This window comes from Silurus meridionalis, chromosome 10, assembly GCF_014805685.1.
Source record: "Silurus meridionalis isolate SWU-2019-XX chromosome 10, ASM1480568v1, whole genome shotgun sequence".
Taxonomy (NCBI): domain Eukaryota; kingdom Metazoa; phylum Chordata; class Actinopteri; order Siluriformes; family Siluridae; genus Silurus; species Silurus meridionalis.
Window position 1 is genome coordinate 1,618,213 of NC_060893.1, and position 27,968 is coordinate 1,646,180.

At 40.4% G+C, this 27,968-nt stretch overlaps 1 protein-coding gene across 1 annotated transcript; it reads left to right on the forward strand.

Moving 5' to 3' along the window:
* appl2 (adaptor protein, phosphotyrosine interaction, PH domain and leucine zipper containing 2) lies at positions 1–27,918 on the forward strand. The gene is made up of 21 exons (XM_046860144.1): positions 1–147; positions 10,307–10,405; positions 10,503–10,562; positions 12,233–12,304; positions 12,689–12,776; positions 13,004–13,045; positions 13,145–13,203; positions 14,591–14,737; positions 15,324–15,406; positions 17,592–17,744; positions 18,782–18,970; positions 21,049–21,091; positions 21,180–21,236; positions 22,835–22,929; positions 23,339–23,488; positions 24,266–24,318; positions 24,613–24,787; positions 24,945–24,981; positions 25,389–25,544; positions 26,148–26,195; positions 26,342–27,918. Exons 1-21 carry the CDS (start codon positions 94–96, stop codon positions 26,471–26,473), a joined length of 1,992 nt encoding a protein of 663 aa, XP_046716100.1. The 5' UTR covers positions 1–93; the 3' UTR covers positions 26,474–27,918.
* The last annotated feature ends 50 nt before the right edge of the window (positions 27,919–27,968 follow it).

A 27,968-nucleotide genomic window follows, 5' to 3' on the forward strand; every position in this document is an offset into this window, starting at 1 on the left:
CCCTCCCCTTTTGCCCACCCAGTTTTGCAGTGCATTGTGGAGAATCGAGTCCAAGTTCTGCAATAATTCAAGCAACCATTCGTCTTCAGCAAGATGCCGACCGTCCACAAGTTACTGCTGGAGGAAGCTCTGCAGGACAGCCCGCAGGTAGGGGAAGCGTGTGTGTGCGGGAATACCGAGCGTGTGTGTGTGTGTGTGTGTGTGTGTGTGTGTGTGAGTGAGAGAGAGAGAGAGGATAGAGAGATTGTGAGTGTGTGTAATGGCGTGGAGACTTTTCCTCTGTTTGCTTGCAGTCATGGTGAACGTGGACTTGATGCAGCAGAAGCAGAAGCAGAGTAATACTGAGTACAGAGGAAGACTAGAGTCACTCCTGCAACATTTACCCCCAACCGGAAGTTTATATAACACACATATGTGATGGTTCAGGAAAGAGGAATCGAGAGGCCACATCCCAGACCAATCAAGTGTGTGTGTGTGTGTGTGTGTGTGTGTGTGTGTGTGTGTGTAAGTGAGAGAGAAGTCAGGTCGATAAAGATGACCTTAGGAAGGATCTAAGACCCTCGAACTGCTCAGACTGTTCCAGTGTCAAACCCTACGCTTCAACTAGACATCAAACAGAACATCAACACCAGACCTACACACAAACCTGATGAGGCAGTGTCTTCACCTCGACATTCACGCAATCCGATTAATCAGCCAATCACGTGACGGCGATACCGTGTGTTAAATCGTGCACGTCCGGGTCAAGAGTGGCAATGTTCATGTCAAACATCACAACCTGAACACATCCAAGGGCCAGAGATGCCCAGACATCTCTGGAGCTTTTGTAATAAACGAGGAATCCCAGGAAACCCTGTTTAAATGTCCATTTTTGCAACATTAATTGATTAATTGATTCGTGTTTGATTTTTAAGCACGGAGCCGCCGTCACGTGATGTCGAGGGGGAAAAACTCGTCCCACGTTAGAGGTCTGCGAATATCCGAATTTGGAATCGAACTCGTACAATAAATCGGATCTTAAGTTTCGCTGATTTATTCCGATTTATTTTCAAATATAATCAAATCTGAAATGAGAGAAAAAATCGCAACAATGAATTTTTTGATTTTTTAGTAAAAATAAGGGTTTGGTCGGTTAGGAAGGATCTTTAGTAGTAACTCAAAAAATCAACTGTGGTGAGCAGAAAAGTGTCACGGAACCCACAACACCTGACGAGGATGAGCAACGGCACGAGACCACGTCAGGACCCACGTTTGTCCAGCATCAACAGGATTGTGTGGCTACAAGAGCAAAAAAATGGCTCATATATACGTATAAACATATATAAAGAAAGCATTATATCTATAAAATATAATTGAATGAGCCTAATTTTGTTGCCAAATGCAGCCTAAAGAAGTTACTGAGCGACACAAGAACTTTGAGGATGGATTTAGACTGCAATTATTATTAACAGTCTACTGCAGCGGCTTAGGACCACAGGTTGTGTTTAATCGCCTGCACCGTTTAATGAATGTAGATTCAGTGATGATAAGATTCTCTTTTGAATCTGGTTCCTCTCAATGTTTCTTCCTCATGCCATCTCGGGGAGTTTTTCCTTCATCACAGTCGTGACTGTCACACTATTTAGGGACGACTTCTTCTTTCGGCTGCTCCCATAGGGGGCGCAATGGCGGATCATCCGTCTCCATACCCCCCCCTGTCCTCTACATCTGCCTCTTTCACACCAACTACCTGCATGTCTTTCCTTACCACATCCATAAACCTCCTCCTTGGTCTTCCTCTTTTCCTCCTTTCTGGTGTCTCCATCCTCAGCATTCTTCTACTGATATACCCCATGTCCCTCCTCTGCACATGTCCAAACCATCTCAATCTCACCTCCCTCACCTTGGCACATGTTTTACGCAGGATGCCCTTCCTAACGCAACCCTCCCCATTTATCCGGGCTCGTACAAAACCTACAATTTCTTAGGAGCAAACTTGTGCATTTTTTTAGAACCTCTTGAAGACAATGTCTGTTGTTAAAAGCGCTCTACGAATAAAAATGAATTAAATAGCTGGAGCTCGTCCAAGTTTGGTGCATTCTGAGATGCTTTTCTGCTCATCACGGTTGTCCAGAGTGATGATTTAAGTTACTACAGACTTCCTGGCAGCTCCACTATACACTGTAGACACGTCATGCGGTTCGGTGCAGAAGCATTGACACTCCTGGGATCTGAGCGAAAATGAAAATGTTGGTATTTGACAGTTTGTTCTTGGAAAGGTCGAAGTGAAACATATCCTGCAGCAAGACGTCAATCAGCAGGATTTTGAAAGATCCAGGTTTTCCCTGACCCCCTCCGTCAGGTTGAGTGATGTGTCCGAGTGAGAACACGAGCAGGACGCTGTGGTGCTGAGTAACAGAGCTTGGGTTACTGCCCGTGCAGAGTTTCACGTGTCCTCCTTGTTTTCTCCCACGGCGCAAAACATGCTGGTAGGTGTGGAATGCAAGCACTGGACTCGAATGCAGTGAAAAAGTACTAATCCGGTGCATAAATATGATCCTCATATAAGTACTGTAACAACTCAAATGTCTACTGGAGTAAAAGTGGGAAAGTTCTCATTCCTGAATGGACTTGATCGTGCTTCTCATTTCACACCATTTATTCAATGATAAAAGCGATATAAAAGTAAAGTACCGTAATGTCCGGACTATTAAACGCACCCAAATATAAGACGCACCTACTGAATTTGACAGATTTTTATTTTGAACATAAATACGCCACACCTGTCTATAAACGTCAGAGGAACATCATCCATATTTATGATGTGGTGCGGCCCGATTCAGTGGGAGCGCATCTGATTTATTATAAAGAGTTTTATTGGTTCACCTGAACCCGTTCAGCAATTTCATTGGTCTAATGTTATGGGGTTTAGTTTTTTGGCTTGAAGTTTGTGAAACTGGGAAAAACCCAGGAAAAATCCATAAATTAGCCGCTTCATTGTTTAGGTTCAAAGCGTGGGAAAAAAGTAGCGGCTTATAGTCCGAAAATACGGTAGTTCCTTATGATTGTAACGTAGTCCCTAACGAGTGAGCCAGCAATGGCATGAGGAGGAGGGGGAAACCTCAAGTCCTTCTCAACCCAGACACAAAAGGAACCCGTCTTCATGGTGCACAGGTGATTAAATGCAACCTGCGGTTCTGAGTCTTTGTAGCAGACTGTTGATATTAATTACCATCCGAATCCTTTCTTGAGTTGCTCAGGAACTTCAGGAATCATTTTTTTTTTTTGGCACCAGCGTTTTACGGCTTCATGTCCACTCTGATTTGTTAGTCTTGGGGAAAGTGTATTTTTGTGTGTCTGAATGAGCTCTGTGCCAGCTGTGTTGTTCAGGTTGATTTGTTGAGCGGTTTAAAAAGTGGACATTGTTCCAAGTGTTACAAAAATAAATGTACATTTATAGCATTTGGCAGATGCCCTTATCCAGAGCGACTTGCTCAAGGGCCAAGCAGTGGCAGATTGGCGGTGGGGGGACATGAACTTGAGACCGATCCAAAGTCCAATGCCTTAACCACTGAGCTACAACTTCAAATTACGAATATAACTTTTACAAATATAATTTTTAGTATCTTTAATTAGTTCATATTATAGTCTATAGTCCCGGTTATCCAAGTGGAAAGGAAAAACTCCCTGAGATGTCATGAGGAAGAATCCTGGAGAGAAATCAGACCCCTAATTCAACTATTTGCAGCAATTGCAGCCTTAAGCCATTGTAATAAATATTAGTAAAAACTTTAAAAACAAAACTGTGTCAGTTAAACAGATTAGTGTCATGTTTTCTATCTATTTGTATTCATTAAGAAATCATAAATGAGATTCACCATTAAGAGTTTTTGCATAATTCTTCTTTTGTAAAAAGCAACATTTATTTTTTTCTCCCATGTCCCTCAGTCAGGTTCGATACTTTGCCCTCTAGAGTTTATGCAGAATGGTGCGGAAAACGAAAAACATTGAGGTTCTGTGGTGTTGAAATGTCTTAATGATTAGAGGTCAAAAAGAAAATTGTAGTAGTAACAATCATACTTTACATCTGTGGTGAGCAGAAAAGTATCTCCGAATGCACAAAACGTCAAAACTTGACAAGGTTCATATTAATAATCCAAAACCATCCATTTTAGGAGAACTACGTGTAACACTTGTGTTTCCTGACAGACCTGCAAACCTCACGGGGCGCTGCAGACTCCTTCACGTGTCCCGTTATCACTTCCAGAAACTGGGACATGACCTCGTGTTTAAACAGGGATGTGTGCATGAGGAAGGTTTGATATGTAATAAAACTCAATTCAAAAAAGAATAATTTTTACCTCAGAAAAACCTTTAAAAACGTTGTTGATATTTTTATTCAAAATAGCATTTTTTTGTTTCTGTTGAAGCCGTCCATACTTTAGAAAATGAAACCTAACAAAATGTAATCCAGTTGAATATCCAGACATTTCAAGTTCCAAAAATACACCTCTCTCCTTCAAGTCTAAGACTTTGCCTTGTCCCCCTCCTGCTTCTTCCTTTTTCTATTATACACAACCCGATCCATCATTTTTGCCTGGATGAAACTCGCCTGTCGAAAAAGTGTGGAAAGTTTTATGGTTTTTGAGGGACGCATGCATGGTTCTTTTGTTTAAGTGCAACAAACAAATCTATAAATGTCCAGAAGCTTCACACGATCTCAACATCCGGACAGTTAGTTTCTCCAAACGTTCAGCTGAAACGCTTTGCCGTGTCTCAAACGTGTTCTTCACTAGTTGGAGATTTCATTCTGACCTTGTGACCCAGTTCATCCCAGAGCAGTTCAATAGGATTTAGGTGTGGTGACTGGGCAGAACGTTCCATGATGGATGATATTCCATCGGTTCGGCTCATCGTCTTGTTGTGCACTGAAGTCGGTTCCAATAAACCGCAGTCCGGACGGAACTGCATGGTGTTGAAGTATGGAATGGGAGCCATGTTGCTTCAGGAATTCTTTCACTTTCCGCAACCTTCCCTGCTCCGAAACAACCCTAAAGCTTCCACCTCCATGTTTCACTGTGGGGGTGAAGCAGTCTGATCACATCTTTCCTCCTGTTCTCTGTCTAACAAGTTCTTCTGTTAGAGCCAAAAATGAGCCATGTACTCTTCTCTTAGTCTGATGTGCACTCACAGTCTTTCACACTTTGGCCATGGGGGAGTGTGAAACACTCTCATGCTGTTTCAGACATGTCCATCATGCCATGCAGTGGCGTAAATTCATTAGCTGGTCCACCAGGCAAGTGAAAGCCCCGATGTGCTGCCTGACGTTGCCTTTGTCCTAAATTCCAATTAACACGGCTGGAAGGTGGCGAGACAATTAAACTCCTGCAGTTAATGGAAAAGGAGTGAGCAGTTGCTTGGGAATTGTTTGGTGTCGGAAGAAATCTGCAGGAACATCTGGATGTTTTTAATAAGATATGGTGTTGAAATTCATCGAGGTATAATCAGCAGTGATTATGGGGTGTGTTATTTGTGGGTTTTGTATGAAGTGGTTCATTTTTATACGGCTTTTATACACTGAACTGCGGCTCAGAGTCTTTTCACTTGAGAACGGCCCTGTTTGCTGTTTTCAAGGAACTCTACTGAGATTTGTTCATGCCTCTATTCCAGACAGCTGATTTACTTGTGACTTTCCTACAAGAAAGTATTTTATCTATGTTTACACACTTTCGCCTTGAAAATAGTCCCCCTTGCAATACAGGATTCCTGACACTTCTGGAACTGGTACCTGGAAGTCTTCCTTTTGAAGCGTGTTAGTCACCTTTTGCGAACCGTGCTGGATCAGGACTCTGTCAGCAACACTGTCGAAACAGCGACCTTTGAGCTTGATCTTCGGGAAGAAGGCGAAGTCCACAGGAGCCAAGTCTGATGAGCAGGGTGGGTCTGGAAGTTAGATCATGTTTCTGGCGAGACACTTGCGTGAGCTCGGTGACAGTGCATTGTCATGGTGGATCATCCAGTTTTTCACCTACTGTCCATGATGAAATCACAGATGTGGTAGTCCACCAGTTGCACAGCTCTGGATGTACACAGGATGATGTCTTTTGGCACACTGAACTGGTCTCGAAGCTATATTTGAGAAGACATATTTTCTCTTGTTCACTTTCTTGTGTTGCACTAATCGTGTACTTGCAACCACTAAATGCTATTTAACAAAATGTTTTACTTCTGACCAGAAAAACGAAAGAAAACACAGGTCAAATTGAAAATTCCTCCTCGGAATCGCGGATCAAATCTACTCTTAGTTTAGCAAGTGATGTCAAATCAACATGGCCGCCCAAAGCGTAAACAGTCAACAAATACAGCCCTTTTTTAGTCTTGGAAGTATTTACTTTTTATCAATTGACATACAGCCATGTTCATTGATTTGATGTGTAACAGTGCACAGGTTCGAGGAGGAAAATACACAAATACTGAGTTTTCTCATCATGTAGCTCGAGGTAAATCTAAATCGTTTCCGCTTACGAGGATGGAACAACTCTCGGCTGATTTGTTGTTATCGAGTTAACATACTAATACGTCTGTATGTTTATTGATCTAAAAACGTGTTCACGCTTGTACACAGTATGATTAATGTAAATATTAAAAGTGCTGTGTGGGACTTGATGGCGGTAATTTCCCACGTAGGAAATCCCGTGTTGGGATTTCCGAGTCCTGATCTTTATTTGAACGCAGCATGTCCTTCTTTATAAAAAGAGAACTTTATATCGGTTTGGCGTTTAAATAAATATAAAACGCCCAGTGCAGTTTTAATAAACGAACAAACAGTCTTAACTGTAAATGAAAAGGGAAATGAAAGGAAACAAGGCAAATTCAGGACTTCAGAGGCTCCGTACATCATCACTTCAGCATGTTTGTGTGTGCGAGAGAGAAAAGAGACATTTATTAATTCGGAGTCGCTCTCAAGCGTCTCTCGGCTAAGATAAAAGCACATCGAGACTATAAAAAGCATTAGCAGAGCAGACAACGGAGCCAGGCAGCGACTGAAAAGGAACCTGTCTGCGAGGACAAATTAACGGAAATGTGCTTCCGAGGGACTGTTGTGTCTGCCACGGCTTTTAAACTTTTATGAGGCGTTTATGAGGCAGCGTCTTTACTGAGGAATATACGAGGCTTCAAATGTGTCCGAATGAGCTATAGGAGACGCGGTTCCGGTCGCGGGACACGCCGATTGTGTCGATAAATTTCAAGGTCTTTCAAGGATAACATTTCGACACGACGGTTATCACAGAACAGGACGGAGACTTGAGTACGGATTTACTGCGATTGTCAACTAGCATCAACTGTTTCTTGTTCTTTTTAAGAAAGTAATAAAACTTTGGCCAATTTTTTGGCAGCAGCTTATTTTTATAATTTGTATCTTGTAAAAGCCCATCATGTAGTGTAGAAACATCTTGAGGTTTGTGACGGGCAGACGGATGGGCAGACTGATGGACAGACGGACGGACAGACAGACAGACGGGTAGAACAAAACCATGTTGATCCAGACGGAAATTGCAGCCTTATTGTAGTGAGAAGAAAAAAACGAGTTAAAGTAAGACAAAACACCACTTACAGGAATATATTTGGGACTCGTCTCAATACTGAAGAAGTGTAAATGATGTAAGAAAATGTGGAGGCGCCGATTTAAGTGTGGCAATAAGTTCTTTACTACTTTTCTACACTACTGCTAATAATGATACTAATACTAGCAGCAAAAGTTCAGCTACTACTGCTAACTGTTACTTTTACTATTAATTCTACATTCAGTTAGTTTATTTGTATAGTTCATGTGGATTTTAGTGTCATAAATTATTATTTATTAATCCCAAACGAGCGACAGAGGTGTGAAAAAACCTCCCGAGAGTTGAGTAAGAGGAACCAGAGTCAAACATAATCCATTCAATTTATTATTATTATTATTTTTGTATTGCACTTTTAACAATGAACATTTTCTCAAAGCAGCTTTACACAGATAATGTGGTGATAAAGAGTGAATATTGTGGTCTGGGTGACACCCAAATGTCTATTCATTACAGTTCTATCATCATTTAGCTTTTCACCTGTTCAGTGATGGCAATTGCAGCCTTAAGCCATTGTGCCAAAGTGTTTTTATCAGTAATCAGAATCTTTCCATTTTAGAAGAACTAGTTCAGTGTGATGGACGTGTAAAAAGTAAAAAGAAAGAAAGAAAATTAGTGGAGCACATGTTTTCTGACAGACCTACAAATCTCACAAGAACGCTTCAGAATCCTTCACGTGTCCCGTTATTACCCCCAGAAACAGAGACATATTTAAAGATGCACAAGTGAAATCAAATATCAAATGTTATTGCCATCGAGACTCTTTTTCTTCTTCTTACCATCGCACAGCAGGACACGATATACAATGAAAAACGTAGAAAAAAAAGTAAACGAGGGATGCGGAGAAAATCGGGGCCAAAGAAGACGACAACGTTTCGAGTCGTTTCAAACAAAAAATAAATAAAAAAAAAAAAATGAGTAAAATTTGTTTTAGTTCGGGATTGTTTAAAATAATTATAATAATAAAAAAAAAAAACAGCAAACGTTTGAAATATTTTGTATAATTTTACTTTTTCATTTATATATTTGTATTCTGATATTGCAATTAAATGCACAAAATGGGTTTAGTTTTCACAAATGTGAAATTTCAGCAATAAAAATGTAATTTTTTTATTTATTTTTGCTTGTATATACTTTGAGTACAGTCATATTCTTTACTGCCCCTGGTCTGGGCAAAAAAAGATATATCTGAAGACGGAACTTAAAAATTTAATACAACTATTTAAAATAGATCTTCTTCTTCTTCTTCCAGCTTCTCCCATTAAGAGTCTCCACAGTGGATCATCCGTCTCCATACCCCCCTGTCCTCTACATCTGCCTCTTTCACACCAACTACCTGCATGTCTTCCCTCACCACATCCATAAACCTCCTCCTTGGTCTTCCTCTTTTCTTTCTTCCTGGTGTCTCCATCCTCAGCATTCTCCTACTAATATACCCCATGAGTTTAGTGAACAGAACCTCAAAATTTTTTACTTTATTAGAAATAAATACTGAATTTAATGGGAATTTTGAAGTTCCACGACTGGAAAAATGTTTTTTTTTCTCACAAATTTTAATTTTCTTCTCACAAATTCTATATTATATCATACAATGTTGATTTTTTTTCTCACTAATTCAAGTTTATACCTCACAATTCTGACTTCTTTTTTCCTTTTTGCAATAGCCTTTTTTTTTCTTTTTTTATTCAGTGGTGGAAACGGGCTTCCATAGATTTTTCACTACATAATAGACTTGCTAGAGGTATTTGAAGCTTAGAGGTCTCTCTCTCTCTCTCTCTCTCTCTCTCTCTCTCTCTCTCTCTCTCTCTCTCTCTCTCTTTGAGTACCCTAACATGCTTTTTTTCCTCACTTGTGAAGACCCATGTTAGATGTTTTCTTGCCCCCCCACCATGTCCCCAGATTCAAAGAAGAACATGCAAATTTCATGCGCTCAGCTGCCTGTAGACAGAAGGGTGGAGACCAAATCTCCCAGACCGAGTGTTTCTTACTTACACCATGTTAAATTCAGAATCGTGTAATCGTGTCAGGCAGCAGGTTCTGCAGGTTCTCCCCCTTTAATGGCTACGCCTTCGGTTACATAACCCACACCAATGCAGGTGTTTATAACTTCACGTGCTGCAGACGATTTTCCGCATGGTTCGAGCCACACCCTGGAGGCCACGCCCACTGCCTCACCGAGATGAGACTAGTTTTACATGCTGAGGTGGAGTACTGGAATTATTACTGCAGGTTTTCTGGAATCTCATGAGTGATTTATTCCAGGATGCACATGTACACATTTGGAAGATGTTCTGTCTTCTGTTAAATGAGCAGGAAGGAAAAAAAAGGCCGGGAATCGATATCATGTCTGAACTGACATGTTCGTCTAGAATAACTTAAAATGGAAGGTTTTTGCGCTGCTTCTTCAGTCTACAGACGCTCCAGGAAGCACTCATGCTTCTCTTTCATCAGTCTATCAGCAAAGCAAAATAAAACCCACGTTTAAAAGTAAAGAACCATAAATTATAGATGACCTTTAAAAGGACTTTGGGGTTAAAAAAATTGAGATCGAGATTTCAGAAAGCTCGAAGTGCTGTGATGTGTTTTATGGATGCAGGTTGACCGGTTTAGGAGTTTGATCAGTCTTCCATTGTTGGTCCATACAATAATTCTGAAGACGTGATTTTGAATTCTCTGACCTCGTCCTGAACATCTGTCTGTTTCAGACGCGCACGTTGCTCAGCGTGTTCGAAGAAGATGCGAACACTCTCACCGACTACAGCAACCAGCTCTTGCAGTCTATGCAAAGAGTGTTTGGGGCGCAGGTACACGTGCATGCACTACATACACTCAGTGTTATTTTACTGATGTACACTGGATATTATTCAAACTCTCTCTCTTTCTTTATCTCCTTTTCATTAGAATGAAATGGCCCTGGCCACTGAACAGCTCTCCAAACAGTTACTTGCATATGAGAAACAGGTAAAATAAATAAATAAATAAAAAATCTCAAAATGATTAATAACAGCGATGTTAATTTTGTGGGTCTATTACACCATAATGACATCATTAAGGTATTCTGAAATGTGATCTATAAAATATAGAATAGCATCATATTAGCAGTACAATACTATTATTCTATTATGTTCATTATGATATTTAAGATACAATGCCAGAGTGGACAAGCATATTTTATTTATTCATAACGAACTAATAGGGTTTGCAAATCTTATTAAATAAAACTAAATGTATATGTAGTATGTAAAAAAAAAAAGAAATATGTAAGTAGCTGCATTTAAACTGACATGGCACAATTTTTCCAGGCTGCATCAGGATCTGCTCCAGATTTTTCAGGCTAATTTTATTTTATTTTATGTGGTTATTATAATTTATTTATTTATTTTTATTGACGAAACTATAACTCTAAACAAATCCTTTGATATCGAGCAGTACTTTTTCAGATGATTTAATGCACATCCCAACAATTTTTTTCCCCAAAAGAAAACCAATTATTACACATAGCAACAAAGAAAATTATACAATAAATCCCTGAACTGCAATAAACTAAAAGGAAAGCAAGTATTTAAACAGGCTAATGTCAATTAATGCCAATCAAAAATGCTTTAGAATAGAATTTTTTTTTTATTATTATTGATTTAAACATTTGATTGTGTTTAAATACAGAGTTCACATTTGTATTTAGCGTTTTTTAAATTAAGCACTTCACTCTTTCGGTCGTCATTGTGCTATTTTTTTTATTGTGCGTTTTGAAAACCAGCGAGCATGTACAAGGGGGAAAAAAACGAGCCCAAACTCATTTCATCGATTTTGAAAAGTTCTTAAAGTTCTTGTTGGGGAACTGTTTTGATTGCTATTACTCGCTTGGCCAGGTAACATTTTACAGCATGAGCGATGTTTTGGCAGCGTTTACTTTTCTTTTTTTTTTTTTTTTTTTGGCATACGCCTCTGAGGACTTTCTTTGTCAATAAACCAAGTCAGTTTTATTTATTTATTTTTTGCAAATGCCCATTTTTCATGTGTAAAATCCAACAGTTACATATAAACCCAATATCTACAGTATATACTGGTGGCTGATCCTCCAAAATTGAATTTTCAAAACATACTAATGAAGCATCCTACTCTGTTATAAGCAACATCTGGTTCAGTTTGGGTTGCCATGTATGACACAAATTTTTTTCCAGACAAATTAAATGACATCCCACCATCTCCTGCACAACACACCTCAGCCGAGGTTTGATTCGGCCCAACGGCAACAAGACGTTTCAGAACTTGTGTATTTACAAAAGCAAAAAAAAAATGTCAACTTTAAATCTTATTGACAAAACCCAAATGATCTCCCAGTGTGGGCGTAAAACTCTGTCTTTTATTAATATTCATTCATAATATTTATTAGATCATTTTAGCAACCACTTTTTTAGCCAATCAGGAGCTCTTACTGACCCGGAGGATTTGTCCATCGCCAGATCTACTTTCCGTGGAGCGCTTTTTCAATTCAGTCGTAATTTATTTATTCATTTTTTTAAAAGATTCGTTTACGACACGGAGGAGCCTCAGAACGGCTGCGTCTCGACATACGAATGCTAAATTATTCAGTGTTTTGGAGTCCAAATCATTTTCTTTGATGTGTGCAGAACTTCGCTCTTGGGAAGGGAGATGAAGAGGTAATCAGCACGCTTCAACATTTCGCCAAAGCCATGGAAGAGGTGAGCGCGCTCCATGCTGTGTGTTTGCTTGTCTGGCTTTTGCGATTAGGTTTGAAGTATAGCTGAATGAATGTGTAGGGCTACGTAGAGCGCTTAGTCCAAAAAACAAGTGTGTGTGTGTGTTGGTGGGTTGGCTCAGCTGGGTGGAGATATCAAGCAGAAGCACAGGTGGAGACAGTGTGAGGTAGCAGCGGGGAGGGAACTAACAGATGCGAGGTATTCTCCTTGCCAGGAAGGTCAACGTTTTCAAATGGTGGAGGCTGGAAACCCGGGCTCTCATTTTTTTTTTTCTTCTCAGAAAGGGTGCAAAGAGGGTTTTTTTTTTTCCTCCTGTACCATTGCAGTCAGTTGTAACGCTTCCATCTGTCTTTCTGAATTTTTCAGCTGAACTCCCTGCATGGCGATTTGGCCACTCAAATGGCTGATAGGATGGTGTTTCCCATGGTGCAGTTCAGAGAGAAAGACCTGACTGGTATAGCAGTGATACACTCATTAAACCCTCATTAAACCCTCATTAAAATAAATTAAACGTATCCCTCTGACATGTTAGCGCAGACGTATTTGTGTCCACTGCATGCCATCTGCGCTTTCAATGGGAAATAATCACACAAAAAAACAAAAAGAACAAACTGGTTCAATTTTAATTTTGATGGACATCTACCTTTTTTTTTTTTTTTTTTTTTTTTTTTTTTTTTACAGAAATTAGCACGTTGAAAGAGATATTCGGGATCGCCAGTGACGGTGAGTCCACACACGTGTTTTGAAATCTCTAAGCAACCCATCCAAAGATTTTGTTAGCAGTTAATTCTTGTTTTTCCACTTTTCCATTTTTCTCTTTAGAGCACGAGGCTGCCATGATCAAATACAGCCGATTGCCCAAGAGGAGGGAGAATGAGAAGGTAAGCAATTAAATCTAATATCCTCTATTCATTTCTCATGACACAAAGTGGAGACGGCGAAGGAGGAAGGCATCAGCACTGCTTTGTACACTTTTATCCTTAATCGGTTTTTGTTGCCTGCACACAATGTAAATATAAAGGCAGTCTAATACGGCTGAGGGAATGGAATGATGTCTGGCTGGAGCAGAGCATCATGGTCTCTTTATTTGCCCTAAATACACTCAGTATTTGACAGCGTATGCCCCAAAATATATTTGGAATGAAAGGTTGGCTTTAAAACTAAAAAAATCCATACCGACGGTTTTTCCGGGCTGCTGTCATTACTAAAGTGATTGAATGTGTCGTTCGTTTTTAAACATGAGACGGTGCTGCATGAAAAGCGTTTTGTTAAATTTGTATTATTTGAGCATTTCCTTTTTTTCTTCTCAGATTTAGACAGAAAACTGAATAAAACGCTGAAAGCATGACGTTTCACAAAACCCATGAGCTTGAGATGCTTTTTACTTACTCCTCGAACCTGCTACTTTTTTTGAAGAACTTGATAAGACGGGCTTTAGGCTCATGAATAGAATAGAAATAGAAATCAGTGTTTGACTCATTAATATTTTATTATTAGATCAGTGTGCTGAGAGTCACATTCGAGTCTTTTTAAATAAACTGTTGATTAAGCAAAGAGTCTTGTAATAAAAATGATCATCGGAACATTGAAGCAATAAGTCATAGTTCTTTGGATACGTAAGTACAAGACAAATACTATTATACTTTTACTCAATTGAAAGTTTCTCTGTATCTCTCTGTACTTTTACTTTAACTCAGACATGGTTTGTGTACTTCGTCCACCTCTGATCACTGAAGACAAAACTGAAGGCACAAACAGCCAGAAGGCTGATGCTCTAAAGACCCAGCAAAACATCTGTACAGAGGAAATGTCCTATTCATTGATGTCCCAGACTTTAAGACAGTCATTTGCCTCCATGTATTAAAAATATTTATCATAGTTGTTTTAAAAAAATGGCTGTAATTTTTTCGTTCTGAAAGTCTACGCTTCCATCACATCCTGGTGCTTCTTTTAAATACATATGGACCAGACTGTAAAATAGAATGTAGAGATTCGATACTGAGGATAATTAATGAATTGATACTTAAAAATAAAAATTAAATAGATAAATAAAGTAACTGTAAAATGTAATAAATGGACTGTTATTTATTATATATGTTATTTTTATATTTCCCAATGGAAGTGTATAAAATATATTTTGGACCCTAATAGTTTTTAAAAGGATTCATTATGAGAATGAATAATGGCTGATAGTCAAGGTTCTGTATTCACATTCGCATTTATTTGTGTGTGTGTGTGTGTGTGTGTGTGTGTGTGTGTGTTCTACAGCTGAAAGCGGAGATGGTTAGTGAGGTGGCATACTGTCGGAGGAAGCAGCACCAGGCCTCCATGCAGTATTACTGTGCTCTTAATGCCTTACAGTACAGGAAGAGAGTAGCCATGCTGGAGCCCATGCTGGGATACACACAAGCGCAGGTCAGAGAAATCTCTCTCTCTCTTAATAATAATAATAATAATAATATCAATTATATTTTTATAATACAGAAAATATATATTGATTTTTCACTGTATGGGCAAAAGTTCATCAAACTAATTAAAAAAAAAAAGGTTTTTATTATTGAGAGAAAAAGAATAAAAAACTACATGGCCCTGTGTGAAAAAGTGTTTGCCCCCTGTCAAAACTGGTTTAATCATACCTGAGTTGAATTTCTCTCACCACACCCCCAGGCTTGATTACTGCCACACCTGTTTACTCAAGAAATCTCTTAAATAGGACCTGCCTGACAAAGTGTTTTCTTTTACTAATATTTAAATTAGTTTGATGATCTGAAACATTAAAGTGTGACAAACATGCAAAACAATAAGAAATCAGGAAGGGGGCAAACACTTTTTCACACAACTGTGTGTGTGTGTGTGTGTGTGTGTGTGTGTGTGTGTGTATATAATTCCCTCTGGGATGAATAATATGATCTATCTCTCCATCTTATAAAGGCACTGAGAGGTGTTACATTTTGAACGCTGTTTAATCCGTCCTGTAATGACTCTTATCTCACCCTCACAGATCTGCTTCTTTAAGAAAGGGATTGAACTGGTTTCTAAGAAAATGGACAGTTTCCTGGCTTCAGTGAGCAGCATGTCTGAGAGGTACCTGCTCCCAACCAGGACATTTTTTGTGCAGGATATTTACTTTAGCTTTATTCTGGTTATTGTAAAGGTTTTCTACATTCTCTGGTTCTACATGCAAAGATTTTAAATCGGAATAAAGAATAAAATCTGCCTCTGTTGAAGATTAACGTTAGATGTTCTGCGTAACAAAAACACAAGCATGGCCTCTGATACGAATGTAATCAAGAACGCAGTTTTGCGCACGTACGAGGACGTCGATTGCTTCTTGTTATATTACTGTGAGAAAAAGAAGCCCGTCAGAGTGTGACGAATCGCCAGCATTAGTTCAGCATCTGCTGAGTTTTCAATCACTTTGCTGGCGCCTATAAAAAGTTTTGTCAGTCTCAGCAAAACCCTCTCCGAAGGCGCGTCTTTGTATCCGGTCATCAATTTGACGCCTCGTACTTCCTGCAAAATAATTCAAAACGACAGTCTTTTAAACGTGCTTTGTTTGCACGGAACGTGTGTGCAGAACGTGGACGTCGGAGGAAATTAGTCAGGCTAGTTCAAGCTAACTGGAAGGCTATGGTAATAACTCTTTACAAACATGGTGAGCAGAAAAGCATCTCGAAAAAAAAAAAAAAAAACGCTTACCTTGTAAGTGGTAAGTTGTAATAAGGTCATTTTCTGCCTTGGTGGTAAAAAAAGTAAAACATGGACACAAAAAAAAAAAAGTTTTCGTGTGTGTGAAGCTTTTGCATGTAAAACCTACGTTTTGTCATATTGAATACAATGACACGTTTCTTTGTTTTAAAAAGCTACCTTAGGGTGAACACTGAGTGGCTACTGGTTCTGTTCTACTGTAGTGAACTTTCAGTTTAACCTTCTGGACTGAAACCAGAGGAAAAGCATTAGAAACGAGCTAGCCATGCTAGTCATTAACGTCAGCAAGCGATTAATATGGGCAGTGTTCTAGATTTAACCAAGCGATGGGTCTCTATTAACTGATCTCATTTCAATACTTTTTTTCTGACAAATGGGCACCAATTATACAATGCAGCCACATCATCATGGAGCAGGACGTCTCAGGACTGTTCCTGACATCTTGTGGAACCCATGAGCTGGATAATTAGAGGGACGTTATGCTCTTATGCTCATGTTGATTTGACATCACTCCCTACCACATGTCGAGTTGTTTTTTTTTTTTTTTTTTTTTGGTCATTTTTACTGGTCGTAAACGAATTGTTCTGTAATGAATGGAAAACCAGTACCACCCAGATTCTCTCTTGAGTCAGGTTCCTCTCATGGTTTCTTTCTCATGAATGTTTTGTGAGTTTTCTCATTGCCACCGTCATCACTGGCTCATCACTGTAAATAAAATTACAATTATAAGGAATAAAACTTGTACATTCTTCTACAGAATCATACCTTTTATTACCGCTTTATCTCTGTAAAGCTTTTTTTTAAGCCAAAAACGTTAATGCGAGGCAACACATCTCAACAGTCTGGTCAGTTGGAACATCGTTGCCATCGCTAGGGTCAGAATTTAGCATTAGCATTCATCAATCCATGGAGCAAACTTACCTTGTGTTAAGACTTTAGGCTGCTGGTGAAGTAATGGTGTGGAGAAACACTTCTCGCCTCGTAATACCAATCGTTTGGATCCAGAAGTGTATTCCAAGTATTGTCCTTCAATTTACAGTCTTTTAATGACCACTTCCAGCCTGTTAATGCACCCAAAGTCATTGACGAACATGACGGTGAGTTGAGTGCAATCTAATGGTCCTCCCAGTCACCAGCTCTGGATTAAATAGAGCACCTTTAGGGTGTAGTGGAACCAGAAGCTCTCAGCATGAATGTCTACCTGACAGATGTGCACCAATTATACAATGCAGTCATGTCACCAGTGAGCAGGACGTCACAGGAATGGTCCTGAAACCTTGTGGAACCCATGACTTGAAAAACTGAGGCTGATGGAGCAAAATGATCCAGGAGCCAGCATTGGTATTATTATTATTATTATTATTATTTGAGCTTATAGTGAGTGCGTGTTGATTGTACAAAATCAGGTTACTTGCCTTGTTTGATTGGATATATGTAGATTGGCTTCAGTTTATTCAATTTCAGTGGAACACCATCATATAGACGAGCTATTAGTTTTATCAATGAGTTTGTAGGCTGCATGTGAACAGCTAATTCTCTTTCTCTCTCTTTCTACCCGAAGCATTCAGAAGCAGCTGGACACCGAGGCGGAGCTCATGCGTATGTCTCAGAGGGAGCTGTTGTCCGTGGACGACATTGTCTACATGCCAGACCACGATCAGACACCGGTCAACCGCACGCTCATTCAGAAAGCAGGCTACCTCAACATACGCAAGTACGCAGCGCTTGCTTTTTGCGTTTCTCTTCCGTTTGTTTTGACATTGAAACGCATTGGGAATGTTTATTTGTATGGTGCATGTGTTTTGTTTGCATGTCCCGCAGTTTGTTACATGAAAAATCGATCAATACTTTGGTTCTTTCACGCATCAATCGCTGTAATGCTTTGCTTGTTGGCTTCAAAATCTACTTGAAACAAATCACGGGTTGTTTAAAATGTAGCTGAAAGACCAGGACTGGTGGGGGGATTTCTCCGGATTTGAAGTCCTTGTGTTGGTTAATTTTTTTACATTCTTATGCTGACCTACACGGCCCTACGGGGAATAGCTCATCATTACTCTTAACTGTCCACACTGATCTCCGCTCCTCTGATTTGGGTCTTTTTGCTGTTCGTCCTACACGTCCACGTTCTATTGGGCGATTAGGCTTTTTTCTCCCAGGCACCAAAACTGTGGAATTTTCTCCCTATTGAGACTAAACGTGCTGAAGCCTTTATCCTTTTTCAGAAGAGCTTTCAGGTGTTTTTCTTCTTTTTTTTTTTTTGCTTCATCAGTCTCTTTTAAAAAGAGTGATATCTGGGCTAATTAGGTAGAGAGGAAGCGGACTGTTACCCTCGCGTTACAGTACGTTTCCTCTCTACCTAATTCCACCAGATATCAGTGTTTAAAGTATTTAATTTTGCATTTTGAATAAAAGAAAAATCTTCCTTTTTTTCATTAGTTAAAAAGCCAGTACACTGATGCTGCCACTGTTTGGCCCTTGAGCAAGGCCCTTAATCCCCAACTGCTCAGTTATATGAATGAACTGTAAGTCACTCTGGACATGGGCGTCCACCAAATGACGTATATCTCAATGTAAACGTGAATACAAGGTGGTCTCAAAAAGCTTCGAGACCAATGGTGTACCTGGTGCTGTTCTGAACACGTGCGTTCTCACGTCTGCGATTTCAACACAGACAGCAAGTCAGAGCAAAGTGTATTGAATTGTGTACTAAATTGTAAATGTTGTCCTAATGTCCTCTCCTGACTCCTGCAGTAAGACGGGTCTGGTGAGCACTGCCTGGGATCGGCTCTACTTCTTCACCCAGGGGGGGAACATGATGTGCCAGCCGCGTGGTGCTGTGGCTGGTGGCATGGTGCTCGATCTGGACAACAGCTCCGTCATGGCGGTAGAGTGCGAGGACAGGCGCTACTGCTTTCAGATCACGTCACCCAGCGGGAAAACGTATGCCAGCTAAGTGTGTGTGTGTGTGTGTGCGCGCATCAAAATGGGTAATCCACTGGGGGGCGAATGAAAGATCTATTAGCGGCGCAGCAGAAGTGTGTCCTGGATGTTGGTTTTGTAGGTTTAACTTCCTGCTGAGGCGTTTACTGTCTCTGTGACGAGAAGGACACGAATTCATCCCGTGAAACAGCCAGTTTTAACAGACAAGGCGTAGCAAATGTTTACAGCAGTCCAGCTGGTATTTATTCTGTTAGACACCTAAACCTGCATTTATTCAATTAAACACCCAAATTCCTATTCATACGAGAAGTCTGGATTTCCAGATTTTCCAGACAGACACAATCATGACGCCCTAACTGGTAATGGCACCGGATTTCCCGTATAAAGTGTTTTGCATGGAACGCTCGTTGTGCACCACTTCACTGCTCCATTCGAACTAATGACAAGTTTATAAATGAGCTGGCACTGGTTCCAAACCATCCCCAACTCCCCAGGGTCGCCAACTCCAAGTATCAAAATCTTCCGTTTAATAATATAAAACTGTCTTTTACAACTATTTATAATAATTTTTCTTCTCCTTCTTCCGGCTTCTCCCATTAGGGGTCGCCACAGTGGATTATCCTGTCCATACCCCTGTTTTCTACATCTGCCTCTTTCAAACCATCCACCTGCATGTTTTTCTTCACCACATCCATAAATCTCCTCCTTGGACTTCCTCTTTTCCTCCATCAGCTTTATTCCACAGATAACCACATCCATCCTCTGCATCCTAGTGGTCAACCGATAGATTGCTGGATTTTACCGATACCGCAAGTTTATTGAATCATGAAAATGTGCTAAATGAAATATGAATATATTAGTTGTAATAAATCTAATGATGAAATGACTCAATTCTAATTAATAAACAAAATATAGTGCTCTCCATGCAGCGAACAGTCTCGTGTCAAAACAAACAGCACAGTCAGTGATTCACCTCTAGGGGGCACGCTGTATAATTGCCGTGGACCTTCTCAGCAACCCGGAAAAACTATAGAGTTCTTGCAGATCAACTCTCGGAGCCAATAAATCAGTCGATTACTAAACTCATATCTAACTTATTTGTAATAGATTGAAAGATTGTCAAACATTTATTTTGTAAAAGGAAGTGACTAAAATGTGTTTTATTCGGATCATCAGAAGTTTTTAAGATTATTGTTCTAAAAAAATTTAGGATTTATTTTTTTTGTAGTACAGTCATCTCACAGTTCCATCACTGCTGTCACTTTCTTCTTATCTCCCTCCATTTCTTGCCACACACATCTCCTTGTCTTTCAGTGCACAGCTTCTTTTCTTTCACCGCTCGAGCGCACCTTTTCTTTTTCCCATTTCCATCCTGTCCTTCTCTATCTATAATTCATAGACTTCCCAAATACTCGAGAGTGGACTGCTGTGCTGCTGTGGCTAGCTAATGCACAGTGTGCACACACTTCTATAGGATACTTCAGACTATTTTTTAACTGAAGTGTGAGTGTGTGTGTGTGTGAGTGTGTGTGTGTGTGTGTGTGTGTGTGTATTTTTCTATGCAAGACAAATTACAATCAGGAAAAGAAAAAAAAACCCGAATCGCAGCGAGTTTACTCTGCTTTCCAGGCGACTCGGCAGCTCATTTTCCAAATCCGTTCTCTGAGGATCACACCTCCGAAATCAATTTCCTGCCACAATATTAATGTCTTCGTCCCTGTGACGATGAGACACACAGTGGGCTTTAGCATGCTGGCACTGATCCACATGCTATTAAAAAACAAAAGAAAACAGAGAACGAGCCTCGTTGCATCCACACAGCACGATTTAATCGAAGGAAATAATCATGCAGACGTTTTTCTCTGATATTCGTGTTGAAAGCCGGAAACGAACGCAGACCGAATGCATTTTGGCAGAAAAACAAAGCCGAGAGGCGTTTTCACGAAATGTTCACAATAACGACTTTTTAATTGTACCTATTTTTAACGCCCAATCAGCGCTGCAGTCATTCCTGTAACTATGACGATGCGAGACCTCGTCATGTCTAATGTGCATTTGTTTATTTTTTTTTTTCCAAGATCCATGATTCTTCAAGCCGAAAGCAAAAAGGAGTATGAGGAGGTATGAGGTTTGTCCTTGCTAATGTTTTGGGGGTTTTTATGGGAAAATCGTTTCCATTTCTAATTTGAATGTTGGTTTCCTGTTGCAGTGGATCTGCACCATTAACAACATTTCCAGGCAGATCTACCTGACGGACAACCCTGAGGTACTTCTCCCACCTCTCCCAGCACTCGATACCTACATACTCCAGATTTTCTTTATTTAACAGATATAACAGATGCTATGTTTAAAGTTTATACAGTTACATTCAGACTTTTTTGTACAGACTCCACCTTCAAACGTTTCCACCTGCCCGAGGGTGTGGTGTTTACTCTCTCAAATGTGAGCGGGAAGAGATCCAGCCACGTCGCAGCTAGAGATCCTGGTTCTATCCTGAACTTTGCTTTTTCTCACCTGACTTTTTACCGCAAACACTTTTCACCATGCCCCCTTCAACAAATATTGGCCACGCCCCTTTGCCTCGCTGTCATTGCAAACAAAACTTGCTAGGATTGCCGAGAGAAAATATCTTGAATATATCTCATTAAAATAGCATTATTCAACTTTTATACTTTGAATATATTTGCATTTTTATTGACATTTTAAGGATTTGAGTGTAGAAAAATACTCTGATGGACCGGCATCTAATCTATGGGGGCAAACCAGTATGCCTGTCTGAGGAAAATCGGTAACTGAAGACCAGTAGATGAATAAATGTAGCATGTTGAAGAAATAAAATCAATTCAGTGAGGAACAGAGATCCCAAGGCAAGGATTCCCAATACCATCACAAATAATTGCATGAATTTGTTCACTTTTAACACAACAGCACCATGGACAGCGGACTGACACAACAGTCATGTGACATACGGGTGGTTGGAATGTACACTTGTGACAGGTAAATGCTTACCTGGACACAAAATCCATACCTGATATTCTGGAAGCTTAGATCAGAACCAAAAGGGTGTGTGAATGTTACAAGCCAAATATACCCCGATCAGCCATCATATCGTGACATGACATGAGTTTGAGCTACAGGAGTGTCGCTCGTTTGTTGGATCGGACCACACGGACCAGCCTTCGTTCCCCACGTGCATCAATGATCTTCGTCCACGCACAACCGTGTCACCGGTTCACCACTATTCCTTCCTTGGAGCAGTTTTTATAGATACTGATCACTGCAGACCAGGAACATCCCACAAGAGCTGCAGATTTGGAGACTCTCTGATCCAGACGTCTAGACATCACAATTTTTCCTGCTTCTGACATCAACTTTTAATGTTCACTTCCTGCCTTATAAATAAATCCACCCACTAAAAGGTACCATGATGAAGATCATCAGTGTTCTTCACCACTCAGAATGTTAGAACGTTATAATGTCATGCCTGGTCGGCGTACAAAGGAACTTTGAAGAAGCAGCAGATCGTGTTCATGGACATCATGGTCACTGCACAGTGGACGAAATCCTTATTTGCATTGAGCAGATTATAAATTACCATGAACTGCTGATAAATTCAGCAATGATGCAACTGAATGAATATTCAGTGTCGCCCAGTTGAGGATGGATTCTCTTCTAAATCCCGGTTCCTCCCAAGGTTCCTTTCAAGGTCCTTTCTAGCGAAACATATCGGGACATATTTTATGTCTTTAAAATGAATTTTTTTGTGCTTCTGTAAAGTGTCCTTGTAAAAATTCCTATTTTTGAAGCTCTCTACAAATAAAATCGCATGGAATAATTATCATCCGTCTCGTACCATTTCCTCAGGCGGTGGCCATCAGGCTCAACCAGACAGCCATCCAGGCGGTCACTCCCATCACCAGCTTTGAGAAGAGAGCAGAAGGCTCCCCGAACCCTGACAGGTCAGACTCCTATCATTCTAACATCTGTTAAAGCTTGAGGAATCACAGGCAGGGTTCAGATGCAATACTAACCGCTCTTGAAAGTCCGAGCCAAAGTGAAGGCTATTATCAGTGAATTGTGGTTTTACAGGAAGTGGTGGCTCAGTGGTCAGGATTTTGGACTTGCAAGTTTTGAGTTTAGTTCCCTGCAGCGACAAGCTGCACTTGAGCAAAAGCCCTTACACTGGAACTGCTATAAGAGTTTTATAAGAGGGGATAAATGTCAGTTATTATATAAAGGCATCTGCCAAGTGCCATAAATGTCATTTATATAGTCAGGAAGCTGTTCTTATTAATGTATTAAACATGTATTTGCTGTAGGAGTGTGACCTGTAGGAGCCCATTCTCTCTCTCTGTACTGTATCTGTAGGGCTAAGCCAGGTGCAGTGGTCACTGGCAGCACTAAGAAAGCTCCTGCTGTCCCTGAAGCTGAAGACCTGATCGTCCCTGGGACGCCCATCCAGTTCGATATCGTGCTTCCTGCATCAGAGTTCCTGGACCAGAACAGAGCAGGGGGAAGGTCAGAGAACACATCGGTCAAACATTCAACCAAAACGGTGCTTTAAAAAAAAAAAAAAAAAAAAGCCGACCTGATTTTAAATGCATACTCGCTGCCCTGAAATGATAAAACTCGCCTAATATGCTCAGGGAAATTGCATCATTATTTTTCTAGGGTAGAAAAACCAGGCGAGTCATTCGCAAGCTGATATAATTTCAATACTGAACATTGTGTGAATGTCCCATGGGCAAAGAAACGCATAAAGCAGTGATGCCTTCGTAATTATATACAAATAAAATCCAATGAAATATTTACTAAAAAAAAAAAAACACAGCAAACTAATCAAAAATATCAAATATATAACTATACTGTATATTAAGCGTATAATTGTGTTTAAAAATCCTTGAGAATCTGTCCTAGTTTTTACACACCTGATTGTGTTTCTGGAGTTAAACCTTAGCAGTGGTGTAGTTTGATTCACATTTTTTTGTCATCTTTATTAGAGGTGGTTAATTTTACCGATAGCGATCGCTAGGTTGTCTTGCACTTGCCTATAACTGATTAACTGACTTATTTAGGTTGGTGCTCCCTGTGACTGTGTGTGCAGCTTTGTGCTGCCATCGGTTGGCGTGTTACTATATGTATTTTCGTGTTACAAAACTTTTTGATACCACCTCGTAAATGAGATCACTGTAAGTGGATCAATATTGCTGAAAGTTTCGATCATGCTTGTGGTCACGATATATTTCACAGTCGCTTTAGAGTTTGTTTTTTTCCCTCTCCTCCTACCTTCCACAGACGCACGAACCCTTTTGGTGAGACCGAAGTGGACAGCTCTTCAAGTGCAGACGGTGAGACAGCATAACTTGGAGTCTTTCGAATTGAGCTGCTCATCATTTGCCCCGGGACAGCTGAGGTCAAGAAATGCCCCGGAACGCTATAATAGAACTCGTAGACATCAATTCAATTCGTGCTCACATCAGCTTGTCAGTGCAGACGCTGCACTCCTTCTGTGAAGTATTGTTGAATGAGCTTTCATTCCCAGTGACAGTCCCTCAATAACCTTACTGTGTGTGTGTGTGTGTGTGTGTGTGTGTGTGTGTGTGTGTGTGTGTGTGTGTGTGTGTGTGTGTGTGTGTGTGTAGACTCCTTGCTGCAGCAGGTATTTGCTGTGCGGTTCTTGGGCTCGATGGCAGTATGCTCTGGACACACACAGGAAGTTATCTACGAGGCCATGAGGCAGGTTCTCGCAGCTCGAGCGATACACAACATATTTAAAACCAGCGAGTCGCACCTGATGGTAACAAGCAGCTGCCTCCGGTGAGTCCCACATGGGGCAAAGTGTGCAGGGAGGCACTTCCATACCACTGACTTTGTATTCACATCAATTACAATATATATATATATATATATATATATATATATATATATATATATATATATATATATTTTTTTTTTTTTTTTTCTTGTCCTACAGGTTGATTGATCCTCAGACGCAGGTCACGAAAATAAGTGTGAGTACACGTTCTACTTATGAACAGGACAGATCAGGGGAATTTTTGGGGTGGTGTTCGGGGGTACTGTTTGGGGTTAGTGACCAGAGATACTGTTTCAGGGTGCTGTTTGAGGTTACCGTTTGAGTGTACTGTTTGGGGGTACTGTTCCGGGATACTGTTTGATGGTACTGTTTGGGGTTACCTATTCTGGGATACTGTTTAAAGGGAATACTGTTTGCAGTTACTGTTCCGGGATACTGTTTGAGGGTACTTTTTGATGGTACTGTTCCGGGATACTGTTTGTGGTACTGCTTTAAGTAGTGTTTGAGTGCTGCTCAGGGGGGTACTGATGAGGTTACTGTTTAGTGTATTTTTGTTCATTACTCTTGACTTGAACCCTTCTTTGTCTGACTCCATGCTGTTAGTTCCAGCTCAGGGACGTCACCCAGTTTGCGGCACATAAGGAGAACAGCCGGCTAATGGGCTTTGTGGTGGAGGGGAGAGACTGGAGCGAGGGAGAGGAGGAGGGAAAAGCATCTTTCAGTGCCTTTGTGTTTGAGAGCAACACCGAGGGAGAGAAGGTAACTGTTCAGTTCTGATGCTGGAAAACCATTTCGATTAAACAGAGTCAATTAAAGCATGAATTAATCACACTGACCAATAATTTACACCCGTAGACACTAATACATTGACCTATCGCTAACACACACACACACACACACACACACACACACACACACACACACACACACACTGACCTCTTACTAACACACTGAACTAACACACGCAATAACACACTAACCTCTTAATAATACAGGTTTGCACTTCCACAGTGATTTGTATAAACATTTCCTAGTTCAGAGTCTTCTCTGTGTGTGTATGTATATATGTATGAAATCTCAGCACCATCAAGCTACAACTGCTGGGCCCTTGAGTAAGGCCCTTGAGTAAGTTGCTCTACATAAGGGCTTCTTACCAAATGCCATTAATGTAAATGGATTAAATTCCACTCTTTATAAGTGGAAATTCTCTGACACCTCAAACACTGCTCAGTTTCCTGAAACAGCGCCCCCTGTGGTGGTTCAGTGCTTCCATTATGAATTTAACTGAATGGAACAAGTTTTGTTCTGGAAAGCGTAAAAGATTTGAGCATCATTTTATTAATAATTCTCTTCTTTGTATAGATTTGTTACACAATAAACATTGGGAAGGAGATTACACAAGCTAAGGAGGTAAACATTGTTTTTTCTTTTTTATTGTTTTTTTTTTTTAAATAAATAAATAATCGCAATAGTTAAATGCTGTATCGTTATTTTGTAGTACCAGCTCTCCTTAATCAGTGTGTGTGTGTGTGTGTGTGTGTGTGTGTGTGTGTTAGGACCCGGACGCTCTGGCCGAGCTGATGAAGTCTGTGCCACTGACCAGTGATGGGAAGTTCCTGCTGCTGGAGAGCGAGAGCGGAGAAGCTGCGAATGGAGAAGGAGGAGACGATCTGGAGTCTGAAGCCTGATGTTTGGTCTCTTCCCAGGATCCACGATAATTCAGTGTTTTGTGTTTGTTTTTTTGTTGTGACCCTGATGAAGATATAGGGAGCTGATCGTAGATACACACTTTTTACCTACAAACTGGCTTTCGGGTAACGCTACATTTCGGCTCTGATGCTAAAGTTTGCTCTTTATACGAATAATTCACTAACAGGGCTAATGAGAAGCTGCTGAGGAAATCACAATAGTCTTTTTTTTCACATCCAGTGTTGATTTTATGAATGGACTCCTGCTGCTCTTCTGCACATTGAGGGAGCGTGAAGAAAAAAAAACGAAAACGCTATTTAAAAAGGTACTTATTGATATTCGACACGCTCACACTTGCACTTTGTAGCCGTTAAGTTTAATATCTCGTTTTCTCCCAGCGTACACGCAGGATTCCTCTGAAACCGGTCGCTCTGTGACCAGATTTGGTCCGATTTGAGTTTTGTAGCTTTGTATTACAATGTATTAGGGATTAGGAGCTTCCCGTGCTGCATGTCGGGTTTTAAACGATTGCACTAACCCTTCTGCATATTCAACAGTACTGTAATCCGCACAGGAGCCCCTTTTTCCCGCCGCGTCAGAACCGTAAAGCTCCGACAAACTGCACCAGGATCTTTTCCTCAGGTCGTTTTTTTGACTAAACATCTTATTTCGATCGGACGGTCTGGTGCTGTGTTTACAAAAAATAAAAAAAACCCCTGACGTTTAAAACTACAGTTTACAGAAAAGTCGACACTAAAAGAATTCATTGCTGATTAGATCTTTAGTAAAATATACCCGACGTTTTATTCTTCTTCTCTGTAAATGTAAGCATTTTTCTCATGTGGAATCGTTCGTTGGTGATTGGATGAGCAGATAAAGTCGTGACGAGACTTTATTACAAACCCCTGGAGGTTATTTAGCTGTCGGGTGACATTTTCCTAAGAAAGGGCTTTTTTTTTCTGCACATTTGTCTGCTTGCTCAGCGCTACTGAAATGTGTGTGTGTTTGTACAGGGGATACTTTTAAACCATCTGCTGTGATCTGAATCACGGCTTCGCTTCACTTCGGTATTGTATATAAAAATACGCATGTGAATTCCCCCACACACACACAGTAATTGGTATATGAATGCTGGCGCATCTATACTTCTAGCGATAGCTGTTAAGTGTAGGATCAGCCGGAGGTCAGGGTTTGAGCTCGGGTTGTTTATCAGTGTGAATATGAGACTGTAACGATACCAAGTGCACATAAAAGGTCTCGTAACGACTCACGTCTGTCTCGCTGCCGCAAGCTGCGAGAGTTTAACACAAAAAAAAGGCGTGTAGTAGCAGACTGCTCCTTATAATCACTTGTGTTAGCGATCGAGCCACTGGCTAGAAGGCTTTGCACATGGCTTTTCTTAAACAAAATGTAATAAAATCTTTAATAAAGCTTGATAAGCGTTTCCAAGAGCCCAGACGAGTCTTTGTTCCACTGCATGGATGAGTTACATGA

Bases quoted from the DNA above. Each gene is read 5' to 3' on its own strand.
- appl2 (XM_046860144.1), top strand. From the start codon at position 94: ATGCCGACCGTCCACAAGTTACTGCTGGAGGAAGCTCTGCAGGACAGC. The intron at 21,237-22,834 runs GTACTTCTCCCA...CCATTTCCTCAG, and splicing joins ACCTGACGGACAACCCTGAG to GCGGTGGCCATCAGGCTCAA. The intron at 22,930-23,338 runs GTCAGACTCCTA...CTGTATCTGTAG, and splicing joins GGCTCCCCGAACCCTGACAG to GGCTAAGCCAGGTGCAGTGG.